The following is a 17053-nucleotide window of genomic DNA, read 5'->3' on the forward strand; positions in this document are numbered from 1 at the left end:
CTAGAGCTATGCATTAGAGAGATCAGGAGGGGAGCAAGGAGAAGCTCACCAAAAGGAGTTGTAGCCAAAGTAGGATGCAGCCACACCATCACTATGGTGTGACCAGCATCACAACCAACACCACCACAACAAGCCGGAGCTTGCCAGAGAGCACCACAACGGCGGCACCAGTGAGAGCACGGGCACGAAGGCGCCAGCCAGGGGCACCGCAGCATGGAGGCGCCACCCAGGGGCACCACCGCGCCACGACACATCCAGCACCGCCGGCGACGTGGGCACATCCAGCACCACCGCGCCACGGCACATCCAGCACCGCCGGCGACGTGGGCACATCCAGCACCACCGCGCCACGGCACATCCCACAACCACAACCACGGCACATTCAAGTTGTGAAGTGCCATTCATGTGTCACTAACATGTGGCAAAAAAATCTTGGTACTAGTTGGCATGCTAAGACCCAAAAAATAATATTTACTGGTACAGTTTGGCGAGTTTTAGAATATTTACCTGTTGTTTCTCAGAGCAACTAAGCTTGCCACCACATCAGCTGATAAAGCATAAATAGGCCCATATGCATGAAGGAAGTATTCTGATCCAAGTAGGAAGGACTGTGCTCATACCTGCGTTCATCAAAAGAGAACAATCAAAACAATAAGCAGGCAGCGACGAGTGCTACACAGTATAATTGCCCAGGTGAGCGTTCGCAAATACAGTTATCAGCGCTGAACATGGGGAAAAAATAGGCCCTTATGGCAAATGTTGCCCACTAGACCAATCCATGTGAGCTCCACTGCTTCCATATCTCCTATGATAGGTGAAACAAGGATCACTGACGGCATCACTCCTTGCCCACCAGACAATGCCAACCATTTTGGTTTCAGATAACTATTACGAATCTTAACACAAATACTTGTGAGACCATAAGACTACAGTTTTGATGCACTACTGTTATGCCGTAGAAAAAAATCACTTTTGGTTCAGGTTTTGCAATATTAAAATACATCTAGAGACATCCATTCCTCCAACAAGTATTTCCGAACAGAGGGAGTACTTTCCATATATTTAGCATGTAACAGCATGTATTGCTTCTTAGAGTTAGACATCCTTCACAAGGAAAAGTGTTAGGTGAAAAATGAAAACAAGAAACTAACCATTTCAATTTGGGATCAGTAAAAACAGGCCCCTTCTTCATGCATCCAATGTATGTTTGTGTATGTGTACGTTCCTTGGCCAAGAGCAAGGAGAGTCTATCTGCAGGTTAGAAATTGATGATGAAAGTGCCAACCTTACAAAAAGAAAATTAGTATATGTTGGTCAAAGCCACCGAGAGCATATATCTTGGATGTTGTCAGTTTCTTGCTCACCTGGTCTCAAGTAAATGTCATCATCAGCTTTAACATAGAAATCAGAATCGAACAACGCATAGGCAGCCTTAAAGAATGCTAACCTAAAACATAAGATCAAATCAGTTCCCATATGAAGAGATAACATAATGATATGATACTAGCTATACTGTTTACGTTTTGTATGGAAGCTTGCTATACTCCTCCTCAAGATCTAAAAGCACAAAATCATCATATTCTTCAACCTCTCTTTCAAGAGCTGCCATCTTAGACTTGTCATTGCTTTTGCCGATCACAAATCTGAATGCCAGACCAGTAGCTTCCTCCAACCTGCACTAAAGTGAACATGATGAGAATTGCAAGAGCACTTAAGCGACATCATCACTGGATAGAAACCAAAATAAAAAATAGTTGTGACAATCATCAAGCAACAGAACTTGGGCACGTTTACCACTAGAACTCTAGAAGCAAATGTACAAATTCCCTGTACAGAACAATAGATTGTCCAACTTCATGCATCATTCTTCGAACTCAGGAAAGAAACTAATTAATCACTATTTATCAGTAGTAGTGAGAAGAGTGCAGCAATTCAAAAGGATCAATACGTTCTTCTAGAGTGATTCCGCTAAAATCATGAGTATATCGCAAACTCGTAGGAGTTATGTCTAAGAGAACCACCAATGCCTAAGAATTAGCAAGTCTGATGCCACAGTAGATAACTCACAATCAAACTCAAGGAGCAAACATAGAAACAAATGAATCCAATATCCATATGATCGACAGGGTGAACTTTCCATATGAATGAATGAATGAGCTAGCTATCGATCTTAAAATTCAAGTGACCAGCAATGACTTATGTTACTGACTGAGAATTATAATAGCCACAGGATGATTTGAATACGCCGCAGTCAAAATCTAGATCACAGAAATGGACAAACGGAATGTTAGGCAACCGACCAGATCAACAGTTCAGCACTAAAGCTAGATCTCGAGCAACACAAGCGAACATGAACCAGGAAGTTGTGGTACCAACGACAACTAACCGAAGGAGACCCTGCCGATCGGAGGGGAGCCACGTCCGCCTGAGCGCGCGGCGGCGGCCGACGGAGCCGAACCCGGTGAAGATCCCGACGAAGGCCATGACCTTGTGCCTGCCGCGCGATCCGGTGGCGAGGCCCGCCGGGAGGTCGGTGGCGCCGCCCGCGGCATCCCCGGGGCGCCGGTCCCAGGCGACGGAGACGGAGAGCGGGTGCGAGGAGTCCGGGCAGCAGCCCCGCGGGGCCTCGGCGGGCGCCCGGGAGAGGGAGACCGCGGCGGCGAGGAACCCGGCGAGGCCGAAGAGGAGGCAGGCCGCGGAGACGGCCGGCGAGGAGAGGAGGCAGCGGAGCGAGGAGCGGCGGGGGCGGCGGTGGGTGCGGATCTGGTGGGCGTCGGGGAGGGGAGAGAGGGAGAGAAGAGATAACGGGCGGGGGGAGAGAGGGAGAGAAGAGATAACGCGCGGTGGGTGTGGATCTGGTTTGCCGTCCGCTGTTTTGTCTCTTTGCCGTCTGCTAGCAGACGGCAAAGAGGGGGCGTTTTTTTTTTCGTAAACGGCTCGTTAGTGGGGGGCCACCTCTCTCTTTGCCGTCCGCCAGCTGACGGCAAAGATTCTTTGCCGTCCGCCAGCTGATGGCAAAGATTCTTTGCCTTCCGCCAGCTGACGGCAAAGAAGTGACTGATGGCAAAGGCCTGTTTTGCCGTCTGCCATTTCTTTGCCGTCTGCTTTTGGGTAGCTGATGGCAAAGACCTTCTTTGCCATCCGCTAGCAGACGGCAAAGAGCTGGCAGATGGCAAATTAGCTGATTCCAGTAGTGATTGGTCCCGGTTCGTGGCACCAACCGGGACCAATGTCCTGCGCCTGCCAAAGCCGCGGTGCGGTGGGATGTTTAGTCCCACCTCGCTAGCCGAGGAGCGGCAGGACCTGTTTATAAGCCCTGCCCCGCCATCTCTATTGAACTCCTCTGAACTGCAGGCCTCTGGGCCTAATCTCGCACTGCTATGCCTGTGGGCCTACTGGGCCTTCTGCGGGCCTGAATCCTGGCCCATGTATGGGTTTCTAGTTGTATTCAGGGCGTGGTGGCCCAGTAGGTGGCATTTTTTTAATTTTCCCAGTATTTTTCTTTCTTTTTTGCTTTATTTATTTTACTTTGTTTCTACTTACAACAAAATACTTACTGTTGCTATTTTATTTATTTCAGGAAAATTCTTTTTGCTTATAATATTTTGAATAGAAAATACTTTGGTAATTTTAGGTCCATAAATTTTATTTATGTTATTAAAGTTTATATTATTTTATTTTGTTTCTACTTATATATTTTATTAAAGTTTATTTTATTTGGTTTCTACTTACATCATCAATTTTCATCCCTTTCTGACTTCATTTGTTTTTTTTCAATTTTTACTGATTATTTTGAGCTATAAGACCCTGAAATTGAAAAGCATTTCAAATGAACTCTGAAAAGGTTGAAAGTTGGCATGGTATCATAATTTCATCCACATAGCATGTGCATGAAAGTTGAGAGGGTTACGGCAAAAAATGGATATAATTCGTGTACAAAACGGACAATCTATTTCGAGATATCAGGGTTTCATACGGAAACTCGTCTGTTACAAAGGGATTTCATTTTTTAAAACTTATTTGAACTCCTGACTTTTTGTGTGTTCGAAATGCACCATTCAAAGCCACATCATCAATTTTCAACCCTTTCCGACTTCATTTGTTATTTTTCGTGCATTTACTGATTATTTTGAGCTATGAGACCCTGAAATTGAAAAGCATTTCAAATGAACTCTCAAAAGGTTGAAAGTTGGCACGGTATCATCATTTCATCCACATAGCATGTGCAAGAAAGTTGAGGCGTTACGGCAAAAACTGGATGCACTTCGTGTACAAAATGGACAATCTCTTTTGAAGTATCAGGATTTCATACGGAAACTCGTTTGTTACAAAGGGATTTCATTTTTTAAAACTTATTTGAACTCCTGACTTTTTGTGTGTTCAAAATGCACCATTCAAAGCCACATCATCAATTTTCAACCCTTTCCGACTTCATTTGTTATTTTTCATGCATTTACTTATTATTTTGAGCTATAAGACACTGAAATTGAAAAGCATTTCAAATGAACTCTAAAAAGGTTGAAAGTTTGCAGGGTATCATCATTTCATCCACATAGCATGTGCAAGAAAGTTGAGTGGGTTAGGGCAAAAACTGGATGCACTTCGTGTACAAAACGGACAATCACTTTTGAAGTATCAAGATTACATACGGAAACTCGTCTATTACAAAGGGATCTTCTTTTTTTGAACTTAGTTGAACTCCAGACTTTGTGTGTGTTCAAAATGCACCATTCAAAGCCAGATCATAAATTTTCAACCCTTTCTGACTTCATTTGTTATTTTTCACGCATTTACTGATTATTTTGAGCTATAAGACCCTGAAATTGAAAAGCGGTTCAAATGAACTCTAAAAAGGTTGAAAGTTGGCATGGTATCATCATTTCATCCACATAGCATGTGCAAGAAAGTTGAGAGGGTTACGGCAAAAACTGGATGCACTTCGTGGACAAAATGGACAATCTCTTTCGAAGTATCAGGATTTCATACGGAAACTCGTCTGTTATAAAGGGATTTCATTTTTTAAAACTTATTTGAACTCCTGACTTTTTGTGTGTTCAAAATGCACCATTCAAAGCCACATCATCAATTTTCAACCCTTTCTGACTTCATTTGTTATTTTTATGCATTTACTTATTATTATGAGCTATAAGACACTGAAATTGAAAAGCATTTCAAATGAACTCTAAAAAGGTTGAAAGTTGGCATGGTATCATCATTTCATCCACATAGCATGTGCAAGAAAGTTGAGTGGGTTACGGCAAAAACTGGATACACTTCGTGTACAAAGCAGACAATCTCTTTCGAAGTATCAAGATTACATACGGAAACTCGTCTATTACAAAGGGATCTCATTTTTTTGAACTTAGTTGAACTCCAGACTTTGTGTGTGTTCAAAATGCACCATTCAAAGCCAGATCATCAATTTTTAACCCTTTCTGACTTCATTTGTTATTTTTCATGCATTTGCTGATTATTTTGAGGTATAAGACCCTGAAATTGAAAATAAGTTATAATGAACTCTAAAAAGGTTGGAAGTTGGCATGGTATCATCATTTCATCCACATAGCATGTGCAAGAAAGTTGAGAGGGTTACGGCAAAAACTGGATGCACTTCGTGTACAAAACGGACAATCTCTTTCGATGTATCAGGATTTCATACGGAAACTCGTCTGTTACAAAGGGATTTCATTTTTTAAAACTTATTTGAACTCCTGACCTTTTGTGTGTTCGAAATGCACCATTCAAAGCCAGATCATAAATTTTCAACCCTTTCTGACTTCATTTGTTATTTTTCACGCATTTACTGATTATTTTGAGCTATAAGACCCTGAAATTGAAAAGCGGTTCAAATGAACTCTAAAAAGGTTGAAAGTTGGCATGGTATCATCATTTCATCCACATAGCATGTGCAAGAAGGTTGAGAGGGTTACGGCAAAAACTGGATGCACTTCGTGGACAAAATGGACAATCTCTTTCGAAGTATCAGGATTTCATACGGAAACTCGTCTGTTATAAAGGGATTTCATTTTTTAAAACTTATTTGAACTCCTGACTTTTTGTGTGTTCAAAATGCACCATTCAAAGCCACATCATCAATTTTCAACCCTTTCTGACTTCATTTGTTATTTTTCATGCATTTACTTATTATTTTGAGCTATAAGACACTGAAATTGAAAAGCATTTCAAATGAACTCTAAAAAGGTTGAAAGTTGGCATGGTATCATCATTTCATCCACATAGCATGTGCAAGAAAGTTGAGTGGGTTACGGCAAAAACTGGATGCACTTCGTGTACAAAGCAGACAATCTCTTTCGAAGTATCAAGATTACATACGGAAACTCGTCTATTACAAAGGGATCTCATTTTTTTGAACTTAGTTGAACTCCAGACTTTGTGTGTGTTCAAAATGCACCATTCAAAGCCAGATCATCAATTTTCAACCCTTTCTGACTTCATTTGTTATTTTTCATGCATTTGCTGATTATTTTGAGGTATAAGACCCTGAAATTGAAAATAAGTTATAATGAACTCTAAAAAGGTTGGAAGTTGGCATGGTATCATCATTTCATCCACATAGCATGTGCAAGAAAGTTGAGAGGGTTACGGCAAAAACTGGATGCACTTCGTGTACAAAACGGACAATCTCTTTCGATGTATCAGGATTTCATACGGAAACTCGTCTGTTACAAAGGGATTTCATTTTTTAAAACTTATTTGAACTCCTGACCTTTTGTGTGTTCGAAATGCACCATTCAAAGCCACATCATCAATTTTCAACCCTTTCTGACTTCATTCGTTATTTTTCATGCATTTACTGATTATTTTGAGCTATGAGACCCTGAAATTGAAAAGCATTTCAAATGAACTCTCAAAAGTTTGAAAGTTGGCATGGTATCATCATTTCATCCACATAGCATGTTCAAGAAAGTTGAGGGGTTACGGCAAAAACTGGATGCACTTTGTGTACAAAACGGACAATCTCTTTTGAAGTATCAGGATTTCATACGGAAACTCGTTTGTTACAAAGGGATTTCATTTTTTAAAACTTATTTGAACTCCTGACTTTTTGTGTGTTCAAAATGCACCATTCAAATCCACATCATCAATTTTCAACCCTTTCTGACTTCATTTGTTATTTTTCATGCATTTACTTATTATTTTGAGCTATAAGACACTGAAATTGAAAAGCATTTCAAATGAACTCTAAAATGGTTGAAAGTTGGCATGGTATCATCATTTCATCCACATAGCATGTGCAAGAAAGTTGAGTGGGTTACGGCAAAAACTGGATGCACTTCGTGTACAAAACGGACAATCTCTTTCGAAGTATCAGGATTACATACGGAAACTCGTCTATTACAAAGGGATCTCATTTTTTTGAACTTAGTTGAACTCCAGACTTTGTGTGTGTTCAAAATGCACCATTCAAAGCCAGATCATCAATTTTCAACCCTTTCTGACTTCATTTGTTATTTTTCATGCATTTACTGATTATTTTGAGCTATTATACCCTGAAATTGAAAAGCAGTTCAAATGAACTCTGAAAAGGTTGAAAGTTGGCATGGTATCATAATTTCATCCACATAGCATGTGCAAGAAAGTTGATAGGGTTACGGCAAAAAATTGATACAGTTCATGTACAAAACGGACAATCTATTTCGAGATATCAGGGTTTCATACGGAAACTCGTCTGTTACAAAGGGATTTCATTTTTTTGAACTTAGTTGAACTCCAGACTTTTTGTGTGTTCAAAATGCAACATTCAAAGCCACATAATCAATTTTCAACCATTTCTGACTTTATTTGTTATGTTTCATGCATTTACTGATTATTTTGAGCTATAAGACCCTGAAATTGAAAAGCAGTTCAAATGAACTCTGAAAAGGTTGAAAGTTGGCATGGTATCATCATTTCATTCACATAGCATGTGCAAAAAAGTTGAGAGGGTTACGGCAAAAACTGGATGCACTTCATGTACAAAACGGACAATCTGTTTCGAGATATCAGGGTTCCATACGGAAATTCGTCTGTTACAAAGGGATTTTTTACTTAGTTGAACTCCAGACTTTTTGTGTGTTCAAAATGCACCATTCAAAGCCACATCATCAATTTTCAACCCTTTCTGACTTCATTTGTTATTTTTCATGCATTTACTGATTATTTTGAGTTATAAGACCCTGAAATTGAAAAGCAGTTCAAATGAACTCTAAAAAGGTTGAAAGTTGGCATGGTATCATCATTTCATCCACATAGCATGTGCAAGAAAGTTGAGAGGGTTACGGCAAAAATTGGATGCACTTCGTGTACAAAACTGACAATCTATTTCGAGATATCAGGGTTTCATACAGAAACTCGTCTGTTACAACAGGCATTTCAATTGAACTACGAAAAGGTTGAAAGTTGGCATGGTATCATCATAATAGTTGTGGAGAGAAAGTCTTCACTTTTTCTTCGCCTGTGTCCTTTGCTTATTGCGCGGTAACCATGGATAATCTTCATCGTTTATCAGGATGCTTGGGTCAGCCTTGACTTTGAAGGGAGGAATTTCATGAAACTTTTCATAATCTTTAGACATGTCTATCTTGCCCTCCACTCCCACGATGTCCCTTTTTCCTGAAAGAACTATGTGGTGCTTTGGCTCACCGTATGATGTATTCGCTTCCTTATCTTTTCTTTTTCTCGGTTTGGAAGACATGTCCTTTACATAGATAACCTGTGCCACATCATTGGCTAGGATGAATGGTTCGTCAGTGTACCCAAGATTGTTCAGATCCACTGTTGTCATTCCGTACTGTGGGTCTACCTGTACCCTGCCTCCTGACAGATTGACCCATTTGCACTTAAACAAAGGGACCTTAAAATCATGTCCGTAGTCAAGTTCCCATATGTCCACTATGTAACCATAATATCTGTCCTTTCTCCTCTTGGTTGCTGCATCAAAGCGGACACCGCTGTTTTGGTTGGTGCTCTTTTGATCTTGGGCGATCGTGTAAAATGTATTCCCATTTATCTCGTATCCTTTGTAAGTCAATACAGTCGAAGATGGTCCCCTGGACAATGAGTACAGCTCATCACAAACAGTGTTGTCAGCTATGAGACGTGTTTCCAACCAACTGCTGAAAGTCCTGATGTGTTCACATGTAATCCAGTCGTCGCACTGCTCCGGGTGTTTGGAGCGCAGACTGTTCTTGTGTTCATCGACATACGGGGTCACCAAGGTAGAGTTCTGTAGAACTGTGTAGTGTGCTTGAGACGAAGAATGCCCGTCCCTGCATATTATTGAGTCCCCTCCAAGCGTGCCTTTTCCAGTCAGTCTCCCCTCATACCGCGATTTAGGGAGACCTATCTTCTTAAGGCCAGGAATGAAGTCAACACCGAACCCAATGACATCCTCTGTCTGATGGCCCATGGAGATGCTTCCTTCTGGCCTAGCGCGGTTACGGACATATTTCTTTAGGACTCCCATGAACCTCTCAAAGGGGTACATATTGTGTAGAAATACGGGGCCCAGAATGACAATCTCGTCAACTAGATGAACTAGGACGTGCGTCATGATATTGAAGAAGGATGGTGGGAACACCAGCTCGAAACCAACAAGACATTGCGCCACATCACTCCTTAGCCTTGGTATGATTTCTGGATCGATCACCTTCTAAGAGATTGCATTGAGGAATGCACATAGCTTCACAATGGCTAATCGGACATTTTTCAGTAGAAGCCCCCTCAATGCAACCGGAAGCAGTTGCGTCATAATCATGTGGCAGTCATGAGACTTTAGGTTCTGGAAGTTTTTCTCTGGCATATTTATTATTCCCTTTATATTCGACGAGAAGCCAGTCGGGACCTTCATACTAAGCAGACATTCAAAGAAGATTTTCTTCTCTTGTTTGGTAAGAGTGTAGCTGGCAGGACCATCATACTGCTTTGGAGGCATGCCGTCTTTTTCGTGCAAACGTTGCAGGTCCTCCCGTGCCTCAGCTGTATCTTTTGTCTTCCCATACAGGCCCAAGAAGCCTAGTAGGTTCACGCAAAGGTTCTTCATCACGAGCATCACGTCGATCGAAGAGCGGACCTCTAGGTCTTTCCAGTAGGGTAGGTCCCAAAATATAGGTTTCTTCTTCCACATGGGTGCGCGTCCCTCATCGCCATTCGGAACAGCTAGTCCGCCGGGACCCTTTCCAAAGATTACGTATAAATCATTGACCATAGCAAGTACGTGATCACCGGTACGCATGGCGGGCTTCTTCTGGTGATCTGCCTCGCCTTTGAAATGCTTGCCTTTCTTTCGACATTGATGGTTGGTCGGAAGAAATCGACGATGGCCCAGGTACACATTCCTCCTGCATTTGTCCAGGTATGTACTTTCGGTGTCAGCTAAACAGTGCGTGCATGCGTGGTATCCCTTGTTTGTCTGTCCTGAAAGGTTACTAAGAGTGGGCCAATCGTTGATGGTTACAAACAGCAACGCGTGCAGGTTAAATTTCTCCTGTTTGTGCTCATCCCACACACGTACACCGTTTCCATTCCACAGCTGTAAAAGTTCCTCAACTAATGGCCTTAGGTACACATCAATATCGTTGCCGGGTTACTTAGGGCCTTGGATGAGAACTGGCATCATAATGAACTTTCGCTTCATTCACATCCAAGGAGAAAGGTTATACATACATAGAGTCACGGGCCAGGTGCTGTGATTGCTGCTCTGCTCCCCGAAAGGATTAATGCCATCCGCGCTTAAACCAAACCATACGTTCCATGGGTCACCTAGAAACTCAGCCCAGTACTGTCTCTCGATTTTTCTCCACTGCAACCCGTCAGCAGGTGCTCTCAACTTCCCGTCTTTCCTATGGTCCTAACTGTGCCATCGCATCAACTTGGCATGCTCTTTGTTTCTGAACAGTTGTTTCAACCGTGGTATTATAGGAGCATACTACATCACCTTCGCAGGAACCCTCTTCCTGCGGGGCTCACCGTCAACATCACCAGGGTCATCTCGTCTGATCTTATACCGCAATGCACCGCATACCGGGCATGCGTTCAAATCCTTGTATGCACCGCGGTAGAGGATGCAATCATTAGGGCATGCATGTATGTTCTGCACCTCCAATCCTAGAGGGCATACGACCTTCTTTGCTGCGTACGTACTGTCGGGCAATTCGTTATCTTTTGGAAGCTTCTTCTTCAATAATTTCAGTAGCTTCTCAAATCCTTTGTCAGGCACAACATTCTCTGCCTTCCACTGCAGCAATTCCAGTACGGTACCGAGCTTTGTGTTGCCATCTTTGCAATTGGGGTACAACCCTTTTTTGTGATCCTCTAACATGCGATCAAACTTCAGCTTCTCCTTTTGACTTTCGCATTGCGTCCTTACATCGACAATGACCCGGCAGAGATCATCATAATCAGGCACATTGTCTAGTTCCTCTTGATCTTCAGCAGCTTCCCCCGTTGCAGCATCATCGGGCACATCGTCTAGTTCCTCTTGATCTTCAGCAGCTTCCCCCGTTGCAGCATCATCGGGCACATCGTCTAGTTCCTCTTGATCTTCAGCAGCTTCCCCCGTTGCAGCATCACCGTATTCAGGGGGTACATAGTTGTCATCGTCCTCTTCTTCTTCGCTGTATTCCATCATAACCCCTATTTGTCCGTGCCTCGTCCAAACATTATAGTGTGGCATGAAACCCTTGTAAAGCAGGTGGTTGTGAAGGATTTTCTGGTCGGAGTAAGACTTCGTATTCCCGCATTTAGGGCATGGACAACACATAAAACCATTCTGCTTGTTTGCCTCTGCCACTTCGAGAAAATCATGCACGCCCTTAATGTACTCGGAGGTGTGTCTGTCACCGTACATCCATTGCCGGTTCATCTGCGTGCATTATATATAATTATGTGTGTCAAAATTAAGAAAATTAGACAACTATCTATGTAAATTAAGAATTTTTTTCTTTCAGAAAGAAGATAAGAACAAGAGGCTCACCACAGTGGTGTCGGCGACGAGATCGGCGCGGGCGATCGACGGCGGTGAAGACGGGGATGGGGCGTGACGGACCGCTAATATAAACCTAGACAAATCTCGGAAAAAATGGAGCTTGGATGTCGAGCTTCGAGAGGAGAAAGCTTAACTAGTGTGGCTCGGGCATTTCATCGAACACCTCATGTGCATAGGAGGTGAGCTAGAGCACCCAAATGCCCTCCCCTCGCCGGCCAGCAAAAAACAGAGCACTGTGGAGTGCTCTGCTGCGGCGATGGGGTATATATAGGCAACTCATTTGTCCCGGTTCGTGGCTGGAACCGGGACTAAATCTCCCCCTTCTGTCTCGGTTCGAGCCACGAACCGGGATCAATGGCTGTGGGCTAGGAGCGAGGCCCATTGGTCCCGGTTCGTGCCTAGAACCGGGACAAATGGGTCCACACGAACCGGGACCAATGCCCACGAGGCCCCGGCCGGCCCCCTAGGCTCACGAACCGGGATGAATGCGCCCCATGGGTCCCAGTTCGTGCAGAACTGGGACTAATGGGCTGGCCAGGCCCGAACCAAAGCCCTGTTTTCTACTAGTGCCAGCTAATCAACTTGATCATGGTTTTGACAAATTAAAATTTGGTTGCAAGCAGATTTGAATTTGAATTTCTTTTGATCGTAGTTTGAGTTTCGTAGCTCCGATTTGATTGATTCTTTTTGCATATCGAAGCACTTTCGTTGAACTTTCAGTTTGGATATTTTTATCTGAGTTTTACCCTTGAATCTATGCTTGATTGCTTATGTACACTATTGTTTGTTTGTGATAGAATTTCCGGAGTGCGAAGCATGCTACTACGAGTCACTAGGGTTTTCGGATCGTCAGCAAGGCAAGTAACACTTTGATCATACCCCTTTATTACCCAGTTTTTATGCATTAGTCTCAACCCTCAAACATTGCATGAGTAGGATTGATAACATGTGGGTTTGGGAAGTAGATGATGAGGTAGAACCTATTGTCCTTTATATCAAACCATGGGAGTTACTTCTGCGTTATGCTTACACTGCTATGCTATGCTCGTAGACGTGGATTGGTTGAGTGTATTCATGACAGATGTGAGAGTTGTTAATTAATGGTTAACTTAAGGTGGCTACTTTAATACACATCTGGGTGGATTGGTTGCGGGCCCCTGGAGAATCCAGTGTTGTCCTAGGATATCCCGAAGTACCCGTGTGATCATCCTACGGTTCGGCACCCAGGCTCAAAGGGATCATAAGATTATTCATGCTAGAAACTTCCGTGTGCAGCCACAAGCCATTATGGGCTCTGGCATAGTTGATTATCTTGCGTGACCTCTTTCAGTGGTGGGCTAGCAGATGTAGGGGATGTAGGTGGTACTGTCTACCCAGAGTAAAGAGTTATTGCTTCTGAAAGACTGTGTCTCGGTCATCCGTTTCTCAAACACCATGTAGTGCGAGAAATCCAACGGAGGAGATCGAGTCTTGTGGGGAAAAGTGTGCAAACCTCTGCAGAGTGTACAAACTAATCATGGTTAGCCGTGTCCCCGGTTATGGACATCTTGAGTATCTGGTTCTTGAATTATTGATTTGATCTCATCACTCTAAATTAATTTGTTGGGTTCTTAATACTGTTTAATTGGGATTGAGTTGGAGGAACCTTCTCAATGTTTATCAACCACCATGATAGTTAAACAAAATATATTCCTTTGTTGTAGGAAAAAATTTGCTTTTTGCAAAAACATGATAACCGTAGAGCCTCCTCCAGCCATATATGCATATAGTTATAGCCATTATCTGTTCATTGCTCTACAATGTTATTTTGCCAGCATATTCCATGTGCTGACCCGTTTCGTGCTGCAACGTATTATGATGCAGACTTTACAGACGAAAAGTAAGGTGCGCTAGGTCGTTGTCGTGCACTCAGCTATGCCGTTGGAGTTGATGGACTCATTTACCTTCGATGGTTCCGCAGTTATCTTATTTAGATGACCTTAAGACATATTATTGTAATAAGCTCTCTTCTGAGACATTCGATGTAATAAGTGTGTGATTGCACTCTGTTATAAATCCTTCAAGTATTGTGTGTGTCAGCATTACCGATCCAGGGATGACACTTATGCACAGAGATTTGACCGTTTGAGGTCGGATCGCTACAAGATGGTATCAGAGCACATGCTGATTATAGGACGCGACCACTAAGATAAGCCATAGGTCACTCTTCTCTACTCATTTCTGACTCCTCTCCATTTCCACTCTATAGATGGCGGACCCAAGGAACAAGTTTGCTCAACCGGATGAAGACATCCCTTTTGGACGACACTTGAAGGAAGTCACTAGGTACCTGAACATCGGAACACCAAGCTTCACCGGGACCTACACCACCACTTTACTAGAAGAGGAGCATTGGATGATTCAAGTTCGTGTTCCAGGAAGGACATTCATGCCAGTTACTGAGCCCATAGAGTTTTCCTTTGATGCACCAACCTGGAGTCTAGGAAAGAGCATGGCAGCTCACATCGCCATGGGACGCATCGGCGAAGTTTATCACAAGGATCTTAAGGACGCCATCTACCAGATATGTGGGCGCCGAGATGAGGAATGGGAGATGATCAGCACCAGGAGGGACAATTCCATTGCAGCTTTTATCTACGAGTTAAACCTGCACATTCGTCGCCAGGATAACCAAATGTGCACCAACATGATAGATCTGAAGAAGGTGATGACTAGGAACATGGAGCTTGAAGAGGAACTCAAGTCTACACGCGATGGATACGAGGAGGAAATTGCAGTGCTAGTAGAAAAGAATGAAGACCTGACAAGGAAGCTAGGAGTATTCATGGGAGACCCCGCGCCAGGAGGAGATGACGACCATCCCGAGGACTACATCATCGACGACACTGATTCCGACCCCGAGAGTAGTGATGATGATTACGAAGACGAAGCTGGAGCGGATATCATGCAGTCTTCCACAGATCAAAATTTCTAGTTGACCACCATATTATGAGTAGTATTCCCCCATGTATATAGTAGTAGTCCGAGTAATTTGTAACGGTAGTTAGATCGTTTGTATGCCCTTGTTTGAATTGAGTGGTGTGATATGAATGTGTTTGTCTCATGCGCATATGGGTAGTGCTTTCCCTTTAGACCACATTCTATTCTAAATCTCTCCCCTCTAAACCCATCAGATGCCTCCGAGACGTGACACCGGATTTGTCTTCCCACCGGAGCTCACTCAGTTGATCCAAAAGCAGAATGCCTTGATGCAGTTGCTAGTTCAGAACCAAGGCAACAACAACAACAACAACCCACCGCCACCACCTCTAGTTGACAACTTAGCCCGTTTTCTGAGGTTGAATCCGCCGGTGTTTTCCAATAGCACCGAGCCGATTGTTGCTGATGACTGGCTATGCAGGATTGGAAGGGAGTTGACCACCGTAGGTTGCACAGATGCTGAGAAGGTGTGCTTTGCCGCACACCAACTGGATGGATCCGCAGCCTCATGGTGGGAGAATTACACAGCCACTTTCCCCATAGCCAATGTCACTTGGGATCAATTTCAGCAAGCGTTCCGCACTACACATGTCTCAACTGGAGCTATGAGCATGAAGAAGTGTGAGTTTCGCAACTTACGCCAGGGAAATCGTACTGTGGGGCAGTACGTTGATGAGTTCAGTAAGTTAGCTTGCTATGCCACGGATGATGTGGCCACAGATGCCGCGAAGCAGGAGAAGTTTATGGAAGGGCTGAATGATGAGCTGAGTATGCAGTTGATGGTGGCAACATTTGCCAACTACCAGGAGTTGGTAGACAGGGCTCTTATGACTGAAGAGAAGCAGCAGCAGATAGAGAGCCGCAAAAGGAAGTATGTACAAGGGAAGTACAATTCAGGAGCTCAGCAGAGACCTCGTTTTACCCCGAACTCGGGAGGATATACCCATAACCATGGAGGCCACACCTACTAGGGAGGAAGTTCACATAACCATAGTGGCCCTAAGAATGGGAATGAGAATGGAGGAAGCAGCAGCCAGAACCGTTCCAACCCCACTACACCCGCCAAGAAGGATCTAAGTCACATTACTTATTTCAACTGCGGGAAGACTGGGCACTACGCCACTGAGTGTTCTGAAGCCAAGAATGGAAATGGCAATGTAAGTTCAGGGAAGAAGCCCAATCCCTTCACCAGAGGTCAGGTGAACCACATCAACGTGGAGGAAGTTCAAGATCAGCCTGAAGCAGTGATTGGTAAGTTTTTGGTTACGTCATTTACCGCCCTCGTTCTTTTTGATACTGGTGCATCGCATTCATACATATCAAGGGGATCTGTGGAAAAGTTTAAATTGCCAACCCTAGCCCTTAGGTCACCCATGTCAGTGAGCTCGCCAGGAGCAGAGTACATGGCCAGCCGATGGTTTGATCGGTTACCCTTAACCATTGGTAGCCATGTTTTCCCCTCCGACCTAGTAATTTTGGAGTCACCAGGATTGGATATAATACTAGGCATGGATTGACTATCGAAGTATGGAGGAAACATTGATTGTGCTAGTAAGTCAATTTTGCTCACCACCCCGGAGGGAAAAAGGATCAAGTATGTATCCAGGCATGCGCCAAGGAGGACCCAAGTATATTCCCTCTCAGGAGTTGTTCAGGAGGAAGTGCCTATAGTGAAGGATTACCCAGATGTATTCCCAGAGGAACTACCAGCTATGCCGCCGGATCGAAATATAGAATTTCTGATAGAGCTGTTGCCAGGCACCGGACCGATATCAAAGAGACCATACCGGATGCCCGCAAATGATCTGGAGGAAATTAAGAAGAAGGTTAAGGAGTTATTGGAGAAAGGTTACATTCGACGAAGTTCGTCACCATGGGGAGCCCCAGTGCTCTTGGTTGAGAAGAAGGATGGATCTTTGAGAATGGTTGTTGATTATCGTGCATTGAATGAAGTGACGGTCAAGAACAAGTACCCACTATCGATGATCAACGATTTGTTTGACCAGCTGCAAGGAGCTAAAGTATTTTCCAAGATCGATCTGCGATCAGGATACCACCAGCTGAAGATCCGAGAACAGGATATACCTA

The 17053-nt window shown here is 43.6% G+C and overlaps 1 protein-coding gene across 1 annotated transcript in view; it reads right to left on the minus strand.

Annotated features, from left to right (window-relative positions):
• Positions 1 to 614: 614 nt before the first annotated feature.
• The window catches only part of LOC109758279 (uncharacterized), a 90676-nt gene continuing 74237 nt past the window's right edge, over positions 615 to 17053 (minus strand). Inside the window, exons 2-6 of the mRNA XM_045227557.1 lie at positions 2387 to 2763; positions 1521 to 1673; positions 1365 to 1447; positions 1052 to 1251; positions 615 to 620 (exon numbers count right to left, since the gene is read on the minus strand). Of these exons, the coding sequence (XP_045083492.1) occupies positions 615 to 620; positions 1052 to 1251; positions 1365 to 1447; positions 1521 to 1673; positions 2387 to 2763 (819 nt within the window). The remainder of the gene's footprint in view (positions 621 to 1051; positions 1252 to 1364; positions 1448 to 1520; positions 1674 to 2386; positions 2764 to 17053) is intronic.

Source organism: Aegilops tauschii, chromosome 4 (genome assembly GCF_002575655.3).
Source record: "Aegilops tauschii subsp. strangulata cultivar AL8/78 chromosome 4, Aet v6.0, whole genome shotgun sequence".
NCBI classification, from domain to species: domain Eukaryota; kingdom Viridiplantae; phylum Streptophyta; class Magnoliopsida; order Poales; family Poaceae; genus Aegilops; species Aegilops tauschii.